Source organism: Podarcis gaigeae (genome assembly GCF_964106915.1).
Source record: "Podarcis gaigeae genome assembly, chromosome: 15".
In the NCBI taxonomy this organism is placed as follows: Eukaryota; Metazoa; Chordata; class Lepidosauria; order Squamata; family Lacertidae; genus Podarcis; species Podarcis gaigeae.
This window is the reverse complement of record NC_139692.1, coordinates 40,990,400-41,014,589: the sequence shown is the minus strand read 5'-3', so window position 1 is coordinate 41,014,589 and position 24,190 is coordinate 40,990,400. Positions and strand designations below refer to the sequence as shown.

The following is a 24,190-nucleotide window of genomic DNA, read 5'->3' as shown; positions in this document are numbered from 1 at the left end:
TAGCCCTTCAATTGTGGAAATCCCAGATCCCATACTAGTTTCCCCAATAGATGGGTAACATCCCCTCAATAACAAGTCATCCTTGGGCCAGGACTCCTGGGTCAAAATGGTATGGGAAAGAGGTGGAGGTCTAATAGGGTAAGTATCCCTAGAAGATAAAACCCAACCAACCGCACCCCATGGTGTTTCATTAACTGTCAATCACCCTTTCCCTCCTGGGTTAATTGGAGGATTGTTGGTTCTATCTGTGGCTGTGGGAGTATTAACGAGGTATGCGCTATAAAATGTGGATCACTGGCCAACAAAGAGCCAGCTTCGGAAGATCTGTCCATCCTGTCTCGCCAGGAGTACAGTAGAGAAGGTTGATCATTCTGATAGGTTTTTGGAACATTAGGCAAAGGTCCAGATGTAGATTTGGTGCTGGATATCTCCAGATTGTCAGCAACATAGAGTTCTTTAGGTGTTGTTGCCATAGAAATGTTGGAGGCGCCAAATTCCTCATCTAATTTGGTGTCGTTTGAAAAGGGAACAGGGAGTTGCACTGATGTCTTTCTATGGGATAAAGAGCTGTTGGACGTCTTTAAATATTGTGCTCTAGGCTCTACTCTGTCCTTATATTTTGGGTAGAAATCTCAGTCTTTATACTCATTAGCCTCTTCTTCAGGTCTTGTAATTCTAGGCTTACAAAGTTATTTTCTTCCTTCGGGCAATTAGTGTTTCTAGTGTTGAGCTTGGTTTCCCTTCTCCGCATTAGCTTTGACTCTATGCAAGGGACCAATTGCCTCCTAGTTTCGTCCTTAAATACCCTCACTGGGCGGAGAGAATGGAACCACCATAGGGTATCCTTTATCTCCATGAGTCGAGATGGGAGGGTTGATGACCTAAAGGTCATAAATAGGCGCATGGTGTTTCTCAAGGTAGGCAGGAAGTGGAAATTTTTTAGATCTACATTTCGGTAATGGAAATTCAGGAGCTGAGACAAGGACATAGTAATTTGTCTGTGGTTCATCCACCTATGAGTGTATTGGTGAATCTCAAGCATTATCTGGTTCGTTTGCAAGACTTGACAGGACCTCACTTCATCCATAGATTGAGTTGGTGAGTTGTTAACAGATTCATTTCTTATCATCCTTTTAAGCCCTTGGGCATTTAAAGGGGAAGAGCTAGTATCCAATTGTTTCTCAATGTTAACTATTTTGGTGAGGATTTCATCCAGTCTTTGGAGAACCAGAACCATAGTTTCTGCAGACAACATGCAAATCTCTTGGTAGTGCCCCTCCTGCAAAGCAGTCAATCAGACCTTGATCTGGGACTATCTGCCTGACTATCCAGTCAGCTGGATGTCAGATCAGATAGCAGTGGTCTAAGGTGCTGGTCAATCCTTCCAAATCTCTCTAAGGCCAATGCTTGAGATCTGAGCAGAGTTTCAGGCTAGGTCAGGTGCAGGTTGGAGGTTCTCTTGAGTTTTGAGGGCTAAATACCACCCTACATAAATGGAATAAGCTAGAGGTAAGATTTTAACAATGGGTAATCTTTTCTTAAAAATCTCTTAAATTTTGGTTAGGTTAGGAAAAATCCACTTATCTCCAAGAGCCTTTGTAAATTATACCTGTTGTGTTTTTTTCTATTGTGATAAAAAAACGAGAAATGAAATAATTGGCTGAAGCTTTTAAATGTAGTCTGAGAATCCCTTCCTTTTCTGCCTCTCAAATATTCTGTAGCTTTTTATTTTATTTTGAAAAGTTTTTGCCTTTTTTTGGTTGGGGGGGCTGGATCTTTTCAAGCATTCAAAAAAGAATAGTAAATTCGTATGCATGAAACTGACTGCAAAGAGCAATTAGTCCTTCATTAATATGCAAATTTGGTCCAATGCAAATTCATCTATGTATGCGGTTTTAAATATGCAAGCCGGTCTTGCTGTGCTAGAAAACCCAGATGCTTTTATTAACTTTGAAATTGAGGGATTTGGTTAATGATATTGTTGACAAGAAAAACTTGAATAAATTTGACGACTTGCCGTCTTCCATATTAGCAGAGGCTCATAGGAAGGGGGGGGGGAAATCCAAGCCAAATGCCAATTTTATCTGGTAATTTTCCTATTACCAAACTAGGAATAAATGTCAGATATGAAGTAATAAGAGCTGGAAATCTTAATGTAGCTGTCCCAAGACCTGAAAACACTCCCCAAAGATCCAGCCATTTTATACCCAGAGGGTAAAGCCATCTGTATCGGCTCTGTGAACAATATTCCGCTTGGAGGTTTAATATTGGGGAGTTAGATTGTTTTTGTTTGGGAAGAAATAGATGCGCCATGGAATTTTAAAAAGCTAACACTTTCACAGGTGGCTGTTATCACCAGTTGCTTCCACACTTGGCTCTTGTTCTGGAATTGCTATCCTTTCTCCTCTACTTTAATGGAGAATCACAGCAATGTTGACAAATGGGTGCAGCCCAGGCTCCTCTGTGCTGTCCTGCCTCAAGGATGGAGAACCTGTTGCCCTCTAGATGTTGCTGGACTCACATCATCCCTAGCCATTGTGCCTGCTGGTCTGTGCCAAGCTCCAGGAGGGGTGCCCTCAGGGAGCTGGGGTCTCAGTCCAAGCTTTTACCAGAACACTTACCCAAGAGAGCAAGGTTCAAAAGTGCAGCATTGTCCCTAGAAGCCAAGGTCAAGGGATGGGGAAATGTAAGTGTTATGTATGCCAGCATGGTTGCTCAAGAGCAAACAGGCAAGACCCCCACTGGTCTTTTCAAGGCTTTAATATCGGTGCAAAAACATTCACAGTGCAGAACGTTTCAGTTCCATGTCTTGCTCAGTCACTAGCAGAATCTGGGAGTGGGCGGTCTTTAAACTTTCCCCAGCAGAGCAGTCTTTTGACCCCCATCCTATGCCTCCCCTCTCTGTGCGTAAACTGCGCAGAGAGGGCGTGGGCAAAGGGGGACCTGCCTCCCCCCCGCTTTGCTCAGGCTCGGTGTTGTGGCGCTCCCTTGCAACCTCCGAGCCCTGCATCCCTTCCCCACTGGAGACGTGGCTTCCCTCCTCCCCGGAGGAAGAACTGCTTCTCACGATCTTCTCCTGTAACCCAGCTGCCCTTCCACCTCTCGCCTCTGAGCTGATGGCAGTTCCCTGACAGTAAGGAATGTAGGAAAATGCCTTATACCAAGTGAAACCATTGGTCCTTCAAGTCCAGGGTTGTCTACACTGATGAGCAGCAACAGCTTTTGGGGGTTTTCAGCAGGAGTCTTCTGCATGCAGAGCAGGTGCTCTGCCACTGAGCTACAGCCCTTCGGATGTCTCTGGACTGCAACTCCTATCGTCCCTAACCATTGGCCATGTGGGTTGGGGCAGATGGGAGCTGGAGTTCAACAAAATCTGGAGGGCCGTGGCTTCTCTGTTGCTGGTTTTTGTTTTTAGTACCAGCCTGTTCAGTGGAAAATATGCCACCTTGTACCAGGTCTGACCATCTGGCCCAGCTACTCTGACTGGCAGCCGCTCTTCATGGTGTCGAGTCTTTCCCACCACTGGATGCCTGGTCTTTCAAATTGGAGATGCTGGGGACTGAACAGGGCACCTTCTGTGTGCAAACATACACTGAGCTAGAGGTCAGCGTTAAAGCTATGGTTTTTCCAGTAGTGATGTATGGAAGTGAGAGCTGGACCATAAAGAAGGCTGATCACCGAATAATTGATGCTTTTGAATTATGGTGCTGGAGGAGACTCTTGAGAGTCCCATGGACTGCAAGAAGATCAACCCTATCCATTCTGAAGGAAATCAGCCCAGAGTGCTCACTGGAAGGACAGACCCTGAAGCTGAGGCTCCAATACTTTGGCCACCTCATGAGAAGAGAAGACTCCCTGGAAAAGACTCTGATGTTGGGAAAGATGGAGGGCGCAAGGAGAAGGGGACGACAGAGGACGAGATGGTGGGATAGTGTTCTCGAAGCTACCAGCATGAGTTTGACCAAACTGCGGGAGGCAGTGGAAGACAGGAGTGCCTAGCGTGCTCTGGTCCATGGGGTCACGAAGAGTCAGACACGACTAAACAACTAAACAACAACATCAGAGGTCAGCAGGTACCCCCTGATACAGCACCCAAAGTAATGTCTATAGAAGACCACATAGAAAGCTGCCTTATATTGAGTCAGACTATTGGTCCATCTTGCTTAGTACTTCCTACACTGACAGGCAGCCGCTCTCCTGGGTTTCAGACAGAAATCCCTCCCAGTTCTAACTGGCGTGGGGAACTGAACAGGGGACCTTCTGACTGCAGAGCACACGCTCTGTCCCTGAGCTGTGGCCCTTCCCCAAACCTCTTGGGACAAATTCACATTGGACCTGAGGCTCCTTTGCCTGAGAACACAATAGCCCAAGAGTTGCCTCTGAAGTGGTGCGTTTGAGTGCACCGTGCCGTTATTTGCAAAGCTGCTGAAATCAAAACGACCTGAGAAGTTAATAGATTATGGTGCTCCCCAAATAGCTGTTTGATTCCCATGGCTTTCCTGGCACAGCTGTTTGGGATATAAATCCTGACAGTCAGAAATGGTTAGTTTCTAAATCCTTGATGTGCTACGCTCGGCAAAGAACCGTTGGAACAGTTAAGGCAGCCCGGGTGGCAAAGGCAGTAAGAGTGGGGGCGGAAAACGTAACAGGGTCTGCAGTAGGCTTGGCTCTCGGTGCTACGGTATTTAAAGTTGCAAATGTCAGCCGCATTGTGGGCCAGAGCTGTGCATGCTCCAAACTTGGAAGTTAAAAAGGGATATCTGCAGCAAAAGAAATGTGAATTCTGCAAAGGAGGTGACCCAAGTACGCAAGTCATTTGGGGGGCAGCAGGAGTTTTTGTGGTGCCAATGGAGCAGTGTTAGGCATCATCAGCCGCAAAAAAAAAATAGTCTGTCATGTCCCCTGCATCTCAGAGTTCTCACAAAAGAGGGTATTTGAGTTGCCATGCCCAAGGAAGACTCTCCAGGGTCCACCTTTGGGCCCTGCCAGCTGGAGGACATAGACTTATGCCTCTCCCTCAGTTTGCATACCCAGAGGATAAGGGCCCCAATCACAGAGCCCTGTCCTCGGCACTGCAAATGGTCACAAATACGAAATCGGACAAGGTCCCTCTAAGGAGCACTGCCAGCTCTTCTCAGAGGGTGGGGCCAATCACAGAACCCACCTTGCCTGCCTTTATAATGGTATCAGTTGACTTCCGCTCCTTTCTAGTTTGGAGACTGCCAGGGCTGTCTTAAGCATATGCGGTGCCGGGGTGCAAAGATCCGCTCGGCGCACCCCCCAGGTTGCCCAATCCCAGGCACACAGGAGGGCGGAGCCAGCCAGCTGCCTCAGCATCTTGCTAGCTCGGCCACCCCCGAACTCATGGCGCAGAGCCGCCCACAGCAGAAGAGCCCGCTGCAGCGCTCCATCCAACGGGCGGGTTCTTCCCCGGGCTCAACTCTCGGGCCCCAGACTCTCGGCCTGGCGCCCAGGTGCCCCACACCCCTTGCGCCTGTGGGTAAGACGGCCCTGGGGACTGCTCCCGGGATAAGACTCCCTGGGACAGTTTGTGAAGAATTTGAGACTCTATGAAAGGCTGTAGCTGCAACATGATCGCATTGTCACCAGTAGGTGGTGGTAATGGGGTCTTTCCTTGGCCTTTCTATACACCATTAAACCCAAGTAGGAGAAGGAGCTTCTTGCTGTGGCAACATCTCCCCGTGTTGCCTGGTTAAGGAAAGAAATCCCAGTCCATAGAGACTTGCTGGAAGCTTTCCAAGGTGCTGATCTGGCTTGCCAAAGTCGTATACCCTGTGATTTAGCCCCGATGAGCCTCTGCCCACTGAAAGAACCCCTAATGTGATGCCAAAAGCCAAGCTTTCCCCAAAGCAAGTCCCAGACGCGTGCAAAAGAGGAGGTGCCTGAGGTGGAGAGTCTCAGTGACATTGCTCCTCTCTGCTATTTTTTTGTTGGCATCCGTCTGTCTCAGGAAAGAATGGAGGAGTTTGCCTTTGGGGGCGAGGTCAAACTGTTGGAAGGTTACAGCGCCTGCTGTGGCTGTAGAGACCAAGGTGGGAGAGACATGTTTTGTTGCAGTCGGGGCAGAGGAAGGTGCCCGGTTGTGCTGCTCAAATGTGCCATGGCGTTTATTTTCTTTGCGCTCCTCCCAGTGGTCATTATCATAGGGGAAAAGGGAGTGCCACTGGTGTTGTGCAGACCCCATTCATTTTGGTGAGGGTTGTGCAGGAGTGTGGTCAGATCAGCCTGATCTTCAGCCAAAACTGAATTCTCCAGGCAAAATGCCACCTGGGTGGGAAGCTCTTAATGACCTCCCTGTTGAGAAGAGCCAATGGTCAGCCTGAGTGGGCAGAAGGCACTTTCACTACCATGGACCAGAGCTGGTCTGAACCCCAGCAGCATCTGTCAGTCTCCCTCAATGGTGCTTGAAAACCTTTGGCTGCCGCTGGGGCGCCAGCAACCTCTGCGATGCACTAAAGAATCCTGGGGGTTGAACTGAATTGGATTATGTGGTGCAGCCATGTTGGAGTGGCAAAATGCCACGGCTTGGCCTTGACTATGCACACTGAAATGCATTATGCAAGGGCTTTTTTAAAAAAGAAACAATATATGCTTGCTTTTCATTATGCGGTTCTTGAAGCCCGTGAGAGAGAGATGAGCCTGACAGCAATGTGTGGTTATATAACAAATGCAACATAACTCCCCCCCCTCCTGAGCCCAATCTAGTACACATTGTTAAACTATGGAACTCACTGCCACAGGAGGCAGGGATGCCCACCATCTTGGATGGCTTTAAAAGCAGATTGGACATGTCTATAACTCTGCCTCCATCTCTCAAAGTTCTTACAGTGTGTCCAGTTTTGTGTCTGCCTGACTTTGAGCCTGCAGGGGTGGGGCCAAGTTTGATAAGTGGGCAGGGCCACCCCTTTGTCAGTCATCTGACACCGGGTGTCCCCTTTTCCTTTCCCGCGTGGTTTGAAATCAAACTCTGCAGACCAATGCTTGATATACTTTAGTCATTTAAGTACTGGTTTATCATTACCGTTTCTAAGCAGCAGTATGATGTACAGAAATGAGATTCGCACTGAAATGGTGAAGAATTTCCATAAGGACCTTAAAAACAAACCAACAAGCTGGTGTGGAAATATGGGCAGCTGAATTTAAGATGGGGAAACTGAGAGAAACTGAAGCTGACAATTTTTTCCCATTTCTACCCCCAATCCAGCTCCCTGCAGACCTTTCGTTCACCTGGGCCTGAGGAAAAACATTCAATGTTTCACCCATGTTATTGAATCAATAGTTGTCCACGTATAGCAGTAATAACTTGAGGGGCTCTTCTTGCTAAGTTTGTGTGTGTGTGTTTTTTCAGGAGATTAATAACCACTCCTTCTGTCTTGGAGTTTATTAGCTCGAGGAGTATTTATTACCTCATAAGCACAAAACCCCTCTGGTTAGCATCTAATTAAACTCCAATTCAGTGCTTGCAGTATTAGGGGGAATTGTATTAATAGTAAATTTCAGAGGAAAAGACAGGGAACAGAGATTACCTGTTGGATTAATCTGCCCTCTCTTTTGCAGAAACTGCGTAGGAAGTGGGGTGCACAACACGCCTTTATTTCAAGGGGTGCCGAGTCCTGTGAGTACTGAACAAAATTACCTTATTGTTTTAGATGAGGAACTGGATGGAAAATATGCACTGGGGGGAAGCTTCTGAGTGATTTCATTTTTGATAATGGCCCGTGTTTAGGTGGGAGAGTGGGGTTCTTGTTAGAAGCTCTCTTGGGAAGGGGAGGTTGGTCAAAGTCCTAGCCTGAGGATCTTCATTAAAGGCAAAATACAGATGTGAAAAATAAGTACTGAGCTAGACAAGTGGGATTTTAGGCTCTGGTGGTTAATCAACCAAAGCTTTTGTTGATTGACCTCCAGGGCCAAAAGCCTAGAGGCATGGGGGGATATTTTTCAGAATTCAAGGGCACATTCTAGCCAGGCAAAAACACTTGAGGGTGTGAAGGAGGGCGTGGCCTGGGCAGAGAGGGTGTGGCTGGGGAGGGTGTGTGATGGGGGTGGGGAGTCCTGAGAGCCAGATAGAGAGGATTGGAAGGCTGCATTTGGCCTGAAGTACCAGTGGAGCCAGAATCTTTAACTAGTTGATCTAGCCATCTAATTAAAACTTGGAGCCGTTAGTTACTAGGTCAGTTTTTAATGTGATTTGCAGAATTAATTTGGTGCTTCTGTTTCTTTGGCTTGGAGGCAGACCAGCATCCCTGTCCGAACCCTGTTTGTTAAAATCTCCCCACAGCATTTATTGGGGGGGGGGGGGGAGAGAGAGAGAGAGAGAGAGAGAGAGAGAGAGAGAGAGAGAGAGATGTCCTCTCTGCCTCTTTTGGCACTGGTTCCTCGTAGAGCTGACAGAACTAATTTTATTCTCTTTTGTCCTTTTCTCCGTGATGTAATCCTGCAGTTGGCATTTGCAGGATCCATATGTCAAATTGTGGAATGCTCCTATCCGCGATTGGCTTGCTTTGTTTTTTTCTCTTCCTTTTTTTTTTGTGTGTGTGTGTGTGTGTGCACGACCTCCTGGCTGTTGATGGCAGAAACAGGATATTGTAACTGCAATATTGCAGTTTTTCAGTTGTCTGCTTTTAAACCTCCCTGGGTTCACGTTAGCCTTTTATTATTATTTTTTTCACGGACAAAGAGAGCAGAGAGAGGTGGTTCTTTTACGCAAGCAAAATGACTGTCGTTATGATAGGGGCTGTGTGGGGAGGTGAGAGAGCCTGCACACTTCAGGGATCCCTGTGTGGACTGAGTCTCTGTGTCTGTGAAATGGGCACATTGCCATGCTACCTGTCATCAGTAATAGGTGGGATTTGGCCGTGGTCACCCTTTAATAGTGCTTTGCTTTCCACCAATAGAAGTGAATATCAATTACTCACCTAGGCTGCACTCCTAACTGTACAGCAGATTCATGCCATTCATTTCAAGCACATTCAACGCACATGTAAAGCACAGAGTTTCTCCCCAAGCCATCCTGGGAAGTGTAGTTAGTTAAGGGTGCTGGAAGTTGTAGCTCTGGGAGGGGGAGATGACAGTTCACAGAATTCTTTAGCGGTGGGGAGTCATCTGCTTTAAATGTGTATTGAATATGTTGGTTGGCAAGAAGAAATAGGGATATAAAAAGAGAATTCCCTGGATGCCAAGATCCAGGTTTGGGGCAAGAATGTGCTTGAAATGTATGGATCTGTCCCTTGTGTGGGGTTTAAAAACAAAACAAAGGCACACAATATCAGCAAAGCAGCTTTTTTAAAAAATTGTTGTTGTCGTATTTATTCATTTATTCATAAAAATCTAAATACCACTTGATTGTAAAAAAGATGCTTCAAGGCAGTTTACAAAAGATAAAACAGTAAAATCAAGAAAAACTTGCAGCCATACCTCAAAACATACAATTACTAACATTGATTAAAATTACCTCAACTTTCGAAGTTTCCGGGCAGGTTTGTCTAAACAAGAACGTCTTTAGCAGGTGCCGAAAAGAGTATAGTGGAGAAGACACCTACTTGATATCACCCAAAATGGAGGCGATCTGGCCTGAAATCAGTGCCAATGGTGGCAGCACTTCTCCGCCACTGGTGGAAGCAGCAGGGCAGGCGGGGTGCCCACAGAGAAGCCACCGCAGGGGCTTCTGCTGCCTGAGGCAGCAGCCTCACTTTGCCTAATAACTGGGCTGGATCTCTCTCTCTCTCTCTCTCTCTCTCTCTCTGTGTGTGTGTGTGTGTGTGTGTGTGTGTGTCTTCAAGAATAGAATAGAAACTAGGAAAGAGAGGACAGGAATGGTGTAGCTGGAGAAGCTGTGATGTAAATACATCTCTTGGTGGGAATGTGGTGTTGATGTGCAATCTGGTTATCAAGGCCTGTGAGTCATAACAATGCAGATTATCTCAAAATACCCCCCCCCCTTTCTTAATGAGTGTTTGGGTTGTCCTTCTGGAAGACATAATGTTTTTGATACTATGTGTTCGCAAGGAATTTCTACAGGGCATAACCACCCGACCAGTGAAGGATGTCATGTCTGAAGGTTTGCAGAAAAAGAGGCTCCAGCTTCTAGACACGTACGGCAGTCTTGTTACCGAGGTGTGGGATGGCCATTACTTTGACGATGACCGGCAGGAGTTGCCGGTAAGCTGAACGCTCATGTAATTATAAATCCATAACAGACATTCCTTTCACTGTGTAGCTTCTCACAGATCCTCCATCTGTCCCTTATGTGTAGGTATTTATTTAGTTTCCATTGTTTTAGAGCAATTTTCTATCCCAACCTTCAGCAAGATGTTGTTGTTGTTGTTTGTTTGTTTATGATCCACCTTTCCCCCTAAGATCCCAGTGCAGATAACAACATTAAAGCATAATATTAAAAAGAAATTGCTCTCGGGATGGCGAACAACCCTTTATCCTCACAACAGCTCTGTGAGGTAGGTTAAGCTGAGAGGTAACAATTTGTCCCAAGGTCACCCAGTGAGCTTTGTGGCTGAATGGAGACCACACTTTTCATCTCCAGGGTCCTAGTCCAACACCCTAACCCAGCCTGTCCCAATCTGGTGCGCTCCAGAGATTTGCGACTCCATCTTCCATCAGCCCAATAATTTTTTTCATTACAACTCTTATCATTCCCAACTAGCATGCCCAACAGTCAGGGATGATGGGAACTGAATGAAAAGGAGGCGCATTGCCTTGTTAAGTAGGATTGTGTGAAAGGAGCAAGATTTGGACCAATCAGTCAAACAAAGTCATCTGTCTGATAAAGGTAAAGGTAAAGGGACCCCTGACCATTAGGTCCAGTCATGACTGACGCTGGAGTTGTGGCTCTCATTCTCGCTTTATTGGCCGAGGGAGCCGGTGTCCAGCTTCCGGGTCATGTGGCCAGCATGACTAAGCTGCTTCTGGCGAACCAGAGCAGCGCACGGAAACACCGTTTACCTTCCTGCCGGAGCGGTACCTATTTATCTACTTGCACTTTGACGTGCTTTTGAACTGCTAGGTTAGCAAGAGCAGGGACTAAGCAACAGGAGCTCACCCCATCAAGGGGATTCGAACCGCCGACCTTCTGATTGGCAAGTCCTAGGCTCTGTGGTTTAACCCATAGCGATAGGTATTGCCAAATAAAGTCATGCTTCCCTGGGCTGCATCCATACCATACATTAAAAGCTCTGTTATACCACCTTAAGAGACATGGCTCCCCCCCACTGTGTGAACTGTGGTTTGTTAAGGGTGCTGAGTTAGGAGGCCCCCTTTTGTTAGGAGACCCCTCATTCCCCACAAAAAAGCTACAATTCCCAAAGTTCCCTGGGAAGAAGAGGGAGTGATTCTTAAACTAGTCTGAGAATTGTAGCTCTGTAAGGGGGAATAGGGACCTCCTGACAACTCTTAGCACCCTTAACAAACTACAACTCCCAGGATTCTTTGGGGAAAGAAGCCATGACTGTTTAAAGTGGTATGATACTACTTTCAATTTGAAGTGCAGATGGGGGAAATGAGTGGCTTGATACAATGTTTATTCATGTATCACAAACATACTCTAAATGGCAACAATGGCAACAAAATCCATTGGTTTAGTGCTTAAGAGCATCCTGTTGGATATTTTTTAATGCAACACTCTTCAGATCTGGCCCCAACAGCCCCAACCATTAGGCCCAATGGTCAGGGACCCTGGGAATTGTAGTCCAAAAAATTTGGAGGGCACCATGTTGAGGAAGGTCGCTCTGACCACTACCCTTTTCTGGTTTGCAGAGAAGAGATGTGTAGAGGTTCTTACAAGCCAAGCTTAATTACACAAGAAGTTCAGGACACGGCTGGGAATGGAGTGGAGTGGTGGATTTTAAAAAAAGACAAACCCTTATTGGGCTCAAGGGTCCAAGAAAGTGGCTTTTGGATTAGAGAAAATCTAGGCTACTTAGTATGTAAGAGTTCGATTTCTTTTTGTAGATGGTGCTTTTGGGTGTCTTAAAAAGGATGCTTAAATTGAGCGGCTTCTGGCATCCAGCAAGGGTTGTTTGACTGCACCAGCAGCCAGCAAACCCTCACACTTTGGTACTTAACTTATTGCCAGTCCACAGAGGATAGAGGGGGAGTTGTTGGGGTCGTTGTTTTGCCTCTCCCCACCCACCTGCTCAGGCACCCCAGCTTCAAATTAAAGCCTGTGAATTACTATAACAAAACGGTGTGTAGTTAAGTGTTTGCCAGTTAAACTGGAGGCCTATGAAAACTCCTCCTTTATAATATATGGGGCACTGAGACCCTGGGCAAATTAACTGCAGTCGCATGCAGCAGGAAAAACAAATGCTATTAACGAATTGCTTAAGGAGCGGGATCTTTTTGTTCCCTATTGGAATAACAAAAATAAACATAAGAATCTTAGGAAGTTGGCCATATACTGAGATGCTTGGTCCATTGAGCTCAGCATTGCCTATTCCAGGGATGAGAGAGCTGTGGCCTTCTGGCTGTTGTTAATAATAATAATAATAATAATAATAATAGTTTTTATTTATACCCCACCCTCCCCAGCCAAGGCCGGGCTCAGGGTGGCTAACAAGCAACAATAAAAACAAGTTGAATGAATACAACTTAAAAACATTCAGCAGAGGCTGAATGGAAGGAGCAAGCTGAAGGCAGTGACTCATGAAGAAATTCAGCAGTCAGCCTCCTCTGTGGTCAGGTAAACCTACTGAGTCGTGAATGATTCACACACACACACCAGGTTTAGAGACTCAGCAGGATTATGCACCCTCAGAGGAGGTGATTTGAAGGAGGCAAGGTCAGAGCAGTGACTCAGGCAGGGACACGACAGGTAGCTCTCTTTCTTTTCCATCACTTGAGAGTGACCAAATGCTCCGAAGGCACCAGGTGCATCCACACGGCAAGACTGCCTGTCCTCAGTGGACGCTGATTGAAAGAAGATGTAAGCTCAGAGCTCGGAAGATCAGTTAATCATACAGATATTTGGAAAGCATCCTCCCTGGGGGGGGGGGGGTTATTTGGGCTTCAGGGCCTTTTGAATTTAGTTTCTCGCAACCCTCTCATGAAGTTTTGTCTTTGAAAAATCGCTTTAATGTAGGTTCTCAATGACCTCCTATCTGTCGACAAAACAAGGAAATTTTTGGCAGCTCGAGCCAGCAAGAGGGGCAAGGAAATGTCACAGCTTGTTCTGAAAACCCTGGATAAAAAAACAAAAAAACTGGGTTGCACCAGCCTTGAATATCTGCAGCAAGAGCATTTTTACAAGCAAACAATGGGGGCCGTTTTTTACAATGTTGTGGTAAGTGCAGAAATGGAAAATGTAAAAAGCATATAATGCAGTGCAAAGCATTCAACACTTGTTTTATATATAGCACATGGAGATGTTTCAGCAGCTCTGGAGGTCTTAGGGGTTCAAACAACAAAATAAATATTTGGACTCATCCACAACAAACATTCAAAGGACATTTAATGCACGTGGTTTCTCCCAAAGATTCCTGGGAACTGTCCTTCATTGGGGTGCTGGGGGAGGGGTAAACTACAGTTCCTAGGATCCTTTGGGGGAAGCCATGTGCTGTAAATGTGGAAGTGATGTGTGGTGTGTGTCATGCAAATAGGGCTGATCATTATCTGGATCACAGCTGAAAAGGTGACAGAGTGTAACACTTTCCTCTGTTGCAGTCTTTTGGGAAAGCTGGCCCACTCAGGAAGTTTGCATTTGAGGGAGGAAAGCCCCCCCCCATTCATGCCAGTGGAGGATTTTCCTCTTAACACAGCTCCAGAGTCAGGATTTTATTCAGGACTGCATGGGGGCGGAAAGGGTTAACTCCCCCCTCCCCACAATGCCTTGCCTTCAGCCAAAGTGAGCCTATATTCTGCATTCATTTGGGGCTGCTGCATCACAGTTCTGCTCCCAAATGTTACCCACATTTTGAGGAGCCTTTTTCTCCCTCACCCCCATTTCTTTGGGGGTTGCAGTTATTTAGTAGCTCCCAGGGATGACTGTGTGGATGTGTAAAGCTTTGGCTTTTACGTGGCTGTGTTATAAGAATTTGAAGGTCATATATAAAATAAATAAATGTTCATAACTGTATATATAAACCACATGTCTGAAACCCCATAGAAAAGGTCCTGAACAAATTGACCTCAAATATTTATCTGCAAGGTCAAAGTGGGAAACCTCCCCACTGTCTCTTTCCTCACAAATCCTGTCTTAAGGGCACATTCAAGATATGAACTTGGTGTAAGCCTGTGACCAGTGACCTAGATTCAGGAATTAAGTAGTTATAATAACAAAAGAGTGGCCAAAACCCAAATAATGCAATTAGGTAACTTGCCAGACAGGAGATAAACAACGCACTCAGATTTCTGTTGTAGACCACCTTTTCTGTGATGTAGGTATGATGTATCTGGGGGTGGTCTTGGACTCCAGGGTGGGCAATTAAAAATGTCTATATAAGGGCTTGCATGCATGGCTCGGGGTCCTCCTCTCTCCTGCATGTGGGGGAGCACCCTGTTGCAACAGTTAATAAAGATCAGGCTTACTAGCTGCTTTGCTTCTCAATATTCTCTGGTTGGTCTCTGTTATTTTCTCCTACCAATAGCGAACGTACAAAAGGACTCTGTATGGGCTCTTGGGGTACCCTATAAGGGAAAAGGAGTAGGTTTTTTCTTATATCAGCTGGAATGTAGCCAGCTGCCTAAAGGTCACACATGGACCCACATTTGCCTATTGCCCCACCCACCTTTGGAATTCAGCCCCCTTAATGGCATGTGGCCCCCTGGGGCTGAGTAAGCTTCCCTGGCCTTGCCTTAGGTGCCCTTTCAATGCATCTGGTTCTGATCCCCCTGGGCTAGGGCTGCCTAGTCCTGATGCTTCTTTCATTTCTTCTGGTGGTAGCCAATATGTGATCCCTTCTAGATGTTTGCTGGGCTCCAGCCCCTGACATCTCTGACCGTTGGCCACGCTGACTGGGGCCGAAAGGAGTTTTAAGCAACTTCTGGAGGGCTGCATCTCTGGACAAAATGAACACGGTGTCCATTGCATTGCAGGAAACAGCACTCATGAATGCAGGATATGGTCCACTGTGACCGATCATCTTCAACAGCGTCCATGAAGGAAAGAGGAGTATGGGAAGCTTAATTCTGTGCGGCGGAACTGTGAATCCAGGAATGTGAGGAAGAAGAGAAAATTTCCATAGTGGTTGTTCACCCTCAAAATTCCAGCACCCTTTGAACATGCTTTACATGTAATGTGTGGCTCTGTGTAAAAAAAACAACACACACACACACACACACAACACACATCTCAGATTCGCAATCTGTGCAATTTGTAAAAGATTGCAAGATGCAACAGAATCCTTTGCATGTCTGCCCATAAATAAGTCCCAACAAGTCCACTGGAACTGACTCCCATATATAAGTGTGTATGGGATTGTGGCTTTAATGTAGCAGTAATGGTCTCCAGCGGCAAAAGCAATTCTTTCTGCCTCCTTAACTCCCCATACTTAAAACCAGCGTGCTTCATTTACTAATGGTTCAACATGTTCCTTTGTTACATTTCTGATGATAAATGGGAGGTCTCTGGTTTCAGCAGGGGTGGTGGGAGAAGCTATCTCATTTAATCAATTGAAGTCAATCTTGTAACCACGTTCTATCCATTGGGAAATCTTAAAGGGGGGGAATGGGGGGGGGAGAGAGAGAAGTAGGTTATTCAGACAAGAAGGCTTGTGTCACAGTTTTGCTTCTGCAACTCCTGAAGTGATCAGAGGAAGGAGTGATAAAGACTGTGAGGGGGGGAAATCCAGTCTGCTGCAGCTATTTATCTGAATACAGTGGTACCTCGGGTTAAGTACATAATTCATTCCGGAGGTCTGTTCTTAACCTGAAACTGTTCTTAACCTGAAGTACCACTTTAGCTAATGGGGCCTCCCGCTGCTGTGGCGCGATTTCTGTTCTCATCCTGAAGCAAAGTTCTTAATCTGAGTTACTATTTCTGGGTTAGCGGAGTCTGTAACCTGAAGCGTATGTAACCCGAGGTACCACTGTACAGTCATACCTCGGGTTGAATGCGCTTCGGGTTGAGCACGTTCGAGTTGAGCTCCGCGGCAACCCAGAAGTAATGGAGCGCATTACTTCCGAGTTTTGTCGCATGCGCAGATGCTCAAAATGACATCATGCGCATGCGCAGAAGCGACGACAAATGACACACGCGTGCGCAGACATGCCGTCGCTAGTTACATTTGCTTCTGGATGTGAACAGGGCTCCGGAACAGATCCCGTTCGTATCCAGAGGTACCACTGTATGTCTAATCCTGGCATTTCCATCCTTTTGGGGGTTTGTGACTCTTATCCCTTCTGGTCACTTCTATCTTTCCCCACCTCCATATTAGACCCGCCCCTGTGCCCCCCTGCACGAGAGAGAGAGAGAGAGAGAGAGAGAGCGCATATTTAACTTTTCCAACATGGTTGAGTAAAAGTAGGAACTGGATGAATTAATCTGAGCTCTGAAAGAGCTGAAAAAACCCAGGAGGGAGAGTCACACTTCCAGCTTTCTCTTTTAGCTCTGCATACTTTTCAAGGGAGAAAAAAAGTAGCCACTCTCCCCACCCCAGGGCAGGCAAGGCAGTGAGTCCATTCCTCCCTTTGCTTCCCTGACTTTGTGCTTCCCACAGTCTACTTCTGCCACTCATGTCCCTCATATTCCTACCAGTGGCAGGGTGGTAGCGGAGATCAAAGGCTTTATGAACACCAGGAGGACACCTGAAGGGCGCCATGTTGGCAACCCCTGGTCTGATCTTATCTGCCATGAGCAGGGCCTGAGCATGGAACAGCAGGGGAGGCAATGCTTTATCTGGGTCTGGGGGCTGACCTACTTTACAAGGCTGTTGTGAAAGGTGTCTGGTAACATGTATTTGTGTTTAGCACTTTGTGCACTGAAAAAGTGAGAGACCTCCTCCTTGTGCCCTGAAATCATCTGGGGAGACCCTCTGTTAGGCATCCCTTATTTATGTACTACCATTTTCACCACAGTAACAGCCTAGTTCTACTGCTTGTGTTTCCTGAGTGATGTATGGAAAGCACATGAACCTGGCCTTTGGAGGGTTTGTAAGTAAACCATTTTTAACTTACCAAATGTGTGCTCTTTTCTATGCTAAGGGAAGAGGGAAGTTTCGAAACTCACAAGGACATATTTTAAAGGTCCGTGCTTGACTTTGCTGCGTATTATGTGATTTTAAATCTCTGCTGGGGTTCTCTCTCCAAATAGCCCCAAACCTGGATCTTGGCATCCAGGAATCCTCCTTTTTATATAGCTTCCCCTCTCCCTTGCCACCAAGGAAATGTCCATAAGCTTTTCTCTATCCACTTTCTCCATGCCATACATTTCGTGCACTTCTATCATGTCGCCTCAAACCCGCCTTTCCTCTAAACGAAAAAGTCCCAAACACTGCAACTTTTCCTTCCATCCGCTTGATCATTTGGGTTGCCCTTTTCTGAACCTTTCCCCTTTGAAGTGATGTAGAAATGTGGGGAACTGAACTGAAGACTGAAAAATAAAGGAGAAGCTGAAGACAAACCAAAACTGTCAAGTTTCCCCATCCTTACAGGCAGCTAGAGCAGCAGGAACCTCTCCTGGAATCTTTCCCTCAGGGCAGTTGGTGGTAGAATGGCCAGGGGTGGGAATGGCAGTTGGATCTGGCCCTCAGGTGTTCACCTTCACCTGCCTGCCAGGCCCTCCTTCAGTCCTCCTCCGCAGGGCCATTGATGACAAGGATTTCCCTGGGATTATATGGAGGTGAGGTGGAGATTGGGTCTTCTTCATGAAGTCTGGCCCCGACTCTGGAATGGCCTTCTGAGCACGGACACACCTGCCAGTGACCCTTAGCCCTCAGGTAAAGAAACAGGCTCAAATGGAGTTTTTCTTAAAATTGTGATTGTTTTTAGAGTTTTTGTGTTTTCAGTGGATTGTTATTTTAACTTCCTCTGGCTACTCTGTTTTTCTTTTATTTTCACTCCTTTGGAGTTCTCCCCCCCCCCCCCTTGGCTTTATTTTGTTTGGCTGTGGTTCACTGCTTTTATTGGTGGTGTTGATGTGTAAACTTCCCTCAATCTTTTAATAAGATGGGGTATAAATGTATTACATAAATAGGTTGCTGTACGAATTGGAGATGGTGAAATCTATCCCTTTTGGTTCCTCTCATTTTTCTGTCAGTTTGTTTTTCTAGGACCCCCTAAAGCACTGTTATGGGACCTTGTATGTGTGGCAGGGTTTTCTGGGATATCTGGACCATCTCTTCCATATTAGCTACTTTCATCACCCTCATTGCTTCATCATCGTCCCCCCGAAAAGAGAATACATCTCTTATTTATTTCATTTCATTTCTATCCTACCTTTCATCCAAGAAGCAAACGTGGTATACATCTAATGTTTATTGGATGGATTTTCCTCCTAAATTTATTTTTGAATTCTGAATTTATTGTTATTCATGTTTTATACTGTGTTTTTTGTTGCATCAATTAAGTGTTTTAATTTTGTTGTTAGCCACCCTGAGCCCAGTTTTCTGAACCAGGAAGGGTGGGGTATAAATCATTTTTTTGTATTATTTTACATAGTTCTCTTCCCATTTTTTCCTCACAACAACCCTGTGTGGTAGGCTTGGCTGAGAGATTGAGATTGGCCCAAAGTCACACTGTGAGTTTTATGGCCGAGTGGGGATTTGAACCTAGTCCAACACTCTAACCACTACGCCACAGTGGCTGTCATTCCATGACAGTCTTTGGGAGAGACTACTGTGCTTTGAGCCAGACGTACTGATGTTGCTTTCTAATGTAGTGATGTGGTGGCTTGGAATAATATTTTAAAGTCATTATTAAGGTTTATTTTAAAAGGAAATATACATAGAAAGTATTGTTTTCACTGTATTTTTGTAAACTGACCCAGGATGTTAACTAAGGAAAGGCATATTAAAAGTTGAACAAATGAATGAATTCTAAATGCCCTGACCAGCAGCCATGCCAACAATTTGGGAAAGGCTGTTCTTTGAAACCTGCCTGCCATCATCCTTCAGAACCAACATCAGAGGTGGGGAGGGGGTGAGGAGAACATTTGTCTTCATATAACAGATCAGCGCTGCCAATTGTTTAATCCCCTCCCCCCAACCTTTCCTCCTGCTGCTAGAACATTTGACTCACCGGAGACATTCCAGGCTTGCAGAATCACAAATGTATTGTCTGCCAGTCTGCATTCCCTTCCTACAAGGCCATCTGCTGCACCTCAAATATTAAATGTGTGTTGTTGTCTTTTCTGAAAAAAGGAAAAATCTTTTGCGTCAAACAAATCAACATTGTTGTCTGATGGTGGGGCAAGGAAGACGCCGGTATATGAGCTTGTAGGTAATTCTCTGGTTGCCTGGAAGGACATATTTGGACAATACTGGGGACAGCAATATCTTGGGGGCCACAGGTCCCCAGCCCTAGTGTAAGCACTGCTTGCCCTTCCTGAGAGGATGACTGGATAGCTCAGTTGGATAGAGTGTGGTGCTGGTGACACCAAGGTTGCAGGTTCGATCCCCGTATGGGACAGCTGCATATTGCTGCAGGGGGGTGGATTAGATAATCCTCAGGGTCCCTTCCAAAACTCTACCATTCTATTATTCTATTATTCTATATCCATTGTGATGTGGGCATGTGTTCCAGTTTTCAGTACAGTGGTACCTCAGGTTAAGTACTTAATTCGTTCCGGAAGACAGTACTTAACCTGAAACTGTTCTTAACCTGAAGCACCACTTTACCTAATGGGGCCTCCTGCTGCTGCGGTGCCACTGGAGCACAATCTCTGTTCTCATCCTGAAGCAAAGTTCTTAACCTGAAGCACTATTTCTGCATTAGCGGAGTCTGTAACCTGAAGCGTATGTAACCTGAAGCATATGTAACCCGGAGTACCACTGTACTCTCTCTGTGTGAGAGAGTGAACATGGGTTGATTTTTCAGTTGGACAGAAATCTTCACCAGGCAGATCAGAAAAGTAAGCAACAAAAATGCAAACTTTTGAGTAATATGCCTGGCTCTCCTCCTCCTCCTCCTTCTGAGGACATGTGAAACTTGAAAGGTTATATACCTTTATACAAATAGGAACCACCCCTATATAATGACCTCATCAGTTCTGAATATAGTAGGTTATCTGCCTCAGAGTTAATGGGTTTATGTTGCTTGCCATTATTTCTTGCCGTGTCCAAAGTTCTCAAGCACAGGGTCCCTATGAATGCCGGCTGCTGGGAGTCACAAATGGGAAGAGTGCTGCTGTTCTCATGTCCTGCTGTGGGGCACCCCTTTGGGGCATCTGGGGGGCCACTGTTTAAATAGCATGCTAGACTAGATGGATCTCCTTTAGCCTGACCCAGCCGTGTTCGTCTGATGTCCTTACCTCTGCTACAATCTCAGTTAATTGATCTGTGTCAAGCGGAGCACTCAGTATGTGAATACTTTTCTGTACCTTGCAGATGCTTCTGCAATACAGGAAACATTTTGAAAATTTTGCACAGCTTATAAGTAGCATGGGGAACCTTTTTCAGACTGAGAGCCAGATAAAGAACTGGCCCATCCTCTGTGGGCCATCCTTGACAGTTGGTGCAGGTGCTTACCTGTCAGTGATTGGACATCATTATGATGTCAGGTAACAACTTCAAAGGGACTTGCTGTTGTCACCGATCATAAGAAAATAAGACGCTATGCTCATGGAGATGTTAAAATGAGTGGCTAATCTGTGGCCTTTCATATGCTGTCAGAACTATAACTCCCATAATCTTTGACCACTGGCCACACAAACTGGGGCAGATTAGAGCTATAGTTAGACAAAAATATCCACAGGGGCACAGCTTCACCATTCCTGCATTAAATATTAAATTGCAATAGAGCTGTGCATTGTAAGAACAGTTGATAGATTTATGCATGTATTTATTTGCTGTGTTTATTAGTTAGTCAATAACTAACATCCTCTGGTGACGTAAAGCATAAAATACATAAAACAACAACAAAAGAATTCTAAATAGCATTGAAGCCATAAATATAAAATAGGACAAAGCCTATCCAAGGCATATACAGTGGTACCTCGGGTTAAGAACTAAATTCGTTCTGGAGGTCCGTTCTTAACCTGAAACTGTTCTTAACCTGAGGTACCACTTTAGTTAATGGGGCCCCCCGCTACTGCCGCATGATTTCTGTTCTCATCCTGAAGCAAAGTTCTTAACCTGAAGCACTATTTCTGGGTTAGCAGAGTCTGTAACCTGAAGCGTCTGTAACCCGAGGTACCACTGTAATCATGGCTCAGAAACAGGGATAGGGAATCTGCATCCCTTCAGAAGTTGCTAGACTCCAACTCCCATCAACTTTGACCATGGGCAATGCTGGCTGGGGCTGATGGGAGCTGTAGTTCAGGGGGCCACAGGTTCCCCATGACGGGCACAAAACATTTCAGGTTCAAAAGGATCAGATTTGAAAGGCCTGTGAGAATTAAAAAGGGGTTTGGTTGGCGTGGAAACTTCGTAATAGGGGTGTGTGTGTGTGTGTGTGTGTCTACATCTACATCTATTTATTGTTGTTTAGTCGTTTAGTCATCTCCCCATGGACTAGAGCACGCCAGGCATTCCTGTCTTCATCTATATCTATATCTATATCTATCTATCTTAATAGTTATAATGGTTATAGGCAGTTGTGACTATCCATTAGGGTAAGTAGGGCATTGCCCCATCAACCTCAGTCTGCCTCAGCCAGCCCCCCCCCATTGTTCTGTCTTTCTGCATACAGCTAATGGTGTGTGTGGGGGGGGTATGGATCTGCCTGCTATGACCTCTGGCTCCATCTGCTGTTGGTCTCCCTGCCTTTTGCCCTACCAGTCCCAATGGGCATCAGTCACATTGTTTATCAGACAAGTACCCCCCCCTTATAGAAGAATGATTTGTGCCTCAAGCAGGCATGCCCAGGGCCCTTTCTGATTGTAGTCATGACATGTTAATTGCTCAGAAATATAGGTGCATGTGAGAAATAAAAGAAACACGTGTCTGTTCGTGGAATATACTCTGGTTTATTTCGTTGCATCAGCGGGCAAAGGATACCATCGCTTTTCTGCCTGTAGTATCACAATGTCATTGCCAGCCTGAATGCAACCAAAATCGTTGGCATGAAAGAACTCTTGCGATGAAAATTTGCCCATCCAGATTTTGGGGCCTGCGGGTTTGTTTCAGCTCCACCATCTTTCCAAGTGCTATGCTCTGTGACTTTTTTATTTATTTTTATTTTTTGGTAATAGGAAAATCATCCCACCGGCATTCTCGCTGAAGTCGGCTGCTTTCGGCGATCTCTTTGCAAAAGTGTTGAATTTCTCCTCGGGGACGTGGGACTTAATAACACTGCAAACAAGTCTTTATCTCAGTGCAGGGAGATAATTACTCTTAACGACCAAAGTGCCACAATGGAAACTTTGGGATGCCTTGTGTGAGTGTGTGTGCGGCTGTCTGCGCTTGCGCATCAGAGTTCTCAAAGCCGTTGCTCTGGAGGACTGGCTGCTGCAGAATATCCCCTGCTAGCTGTGTGTCCTCATTTTGGTCACCATGGAGAAAACCATCTGCTTCAAGTTTCTTGGAAAGGAGCTTGTGTTCCAAACCCCCTCCCCCTTCCACAACACCCTGCCTCCATCCCCAGCTGCCATAAGGAGACAAGCAATTAAGGAATCCATCTCTCAGGTTAAAAATAAAATAAAACAAAAACACCATGCTCTAAATTCATTTCTAATTAGGACACACATGGATTTTTTTTACTTTTTTTACTTGTGTGTATATATATCAGGGCAGGCCCTACCGTTAGACAGGGTGAGATAGTGGCCTCAGGAACATAGGAAGCTGCCTTGCACCAGGCCAGACCTTTGGTGGTCAATTTAGCTCAGTATTGGCTGCATTGATTAGCAGCAGCTCTCCAGAATTTCAGGCAGGGAGCATTTCCAAGCCATACCTGGAGATGCCAGGGACTGGACCTGCATGCAAAGCAGGTGCTCTACCAGGGAGCTATAGTTCCGAAATCATATGTGATCTGAAACACAGGGTGGGGTGGGTGTGGTTGCATGTGAAAAATGTACACAAATCAACATAATGGGCCTGTGCTCTGAGTTCTAATCATATCCCTGTCCTCAGGAAGCTGTTATCCAGCAGCCACCTTGAAACCACTTGGAATTTCGCCAGCCAGTCCTGCTCTCACCTTTTCAAAGTTGTGTGTTGTAAGCTGTTCTGGAAATCTTCCCTTGAAGATCAGGGTCCCAAATATCTAAATAAGTAAATATTTTGGGTTGTATTAAACTAAGGGCTTGTCCACACTTCTGCTTGTCCCTAGCTTCAGACCGGTCTGAGCATTTTCTGTTTTACCCAGGAAAACCCACTGTTTAGTGCTGAGTCGGAGCAGAGAAAACCCAATTGACATCTGTTCCGATTCAGCAGATCAGGGGGAAGCTGGGGGACAAGTGGAAGTTTGCTTACACCAAGTTATGCTGTAAGTAAGAGCCATTGGAATTAGTGGGCCTAACTTTGTCATGCCCATTCATGCAAATGGGTCTCCTCCGAGTAGGAATAGCATTGGTTACAACCTCTTTATGCCCTCTTTATGTTGACATTATGACATACTCACAGGGTTGAGTAAAGATTATGAAAAGAAGTCCTAGTCTAACTTTCTAACCACTGCACCACACTGGCTGTCTAAATGGGATTTAAGTGGAACTAAATGGGCCCTGATCCACAGAAGTCACTGACACAATACAGCAATTGTATGCCCGTCTGCTCAGATGTAAGACCTTTAGAGAGCTATGAAACTTACTCCCAGGCAAGCATGGATAGGATCGCAGCCGAAATATGCTTTGATCGTGCCACACGATTCTTTGCTGTGTTTGCTACAACAGATTTAACAGGGCTGCCCCTTATGGAATAGAGTGAAATGATTATTAAAAATATCCATAATTAACTTTATTTAATGGGCTCGCGGAGGTGGCAGGGAACAGCAATGAGCAAAATATCCAGCAGACATGATCTAAATAAAAACCCTAACAGCCAGCCTTTTTTTATTAGGGTTCCTGTGCTTTCCATAGTTCAGTAGATGAGGAAAGGTTGGTAGGTGCAACTTTTAACACCCCCCTCCCAACCAC

At 45.7% G+C, this 24,190-nt stretch overlaps 1 protein-coding gene across 1 annotated transcript in view; it reads left to right on the top strand.

Annotated features, from left to right (window-relative positions):
- The window catches only part of LOC310832831 (uncharacterized protein), a 74,340-nt gene extending 56,435 nt beyond the window's left edge, over positions 1-17,905 (top strand). The window contains exons 27-30 of the mRNA XM_083715021.1: positions 7,579-7,636; positions 10,027-10,179; positions 13,112-13,312; positions 15,064-17,905. Of these exons, the coding sequence (XP_083571147.1) occupies positions 7,579-7,636; positions 10,027-10,179; positions 13,112-13,312; positions 15,064-15,102 (451 nt within the window). The 3' untranslated portion in view covers positions 15,103-17,905. The remainder of the gene's footprint in view (positions 1-7,578; positions 7,637-10,026; positions 10,180-13,111; positions 13,313-15,063) is intronic.
- The last annotated feature ends 6,285 nt before the right edge of the window (positions 17,906-24,190 follow it).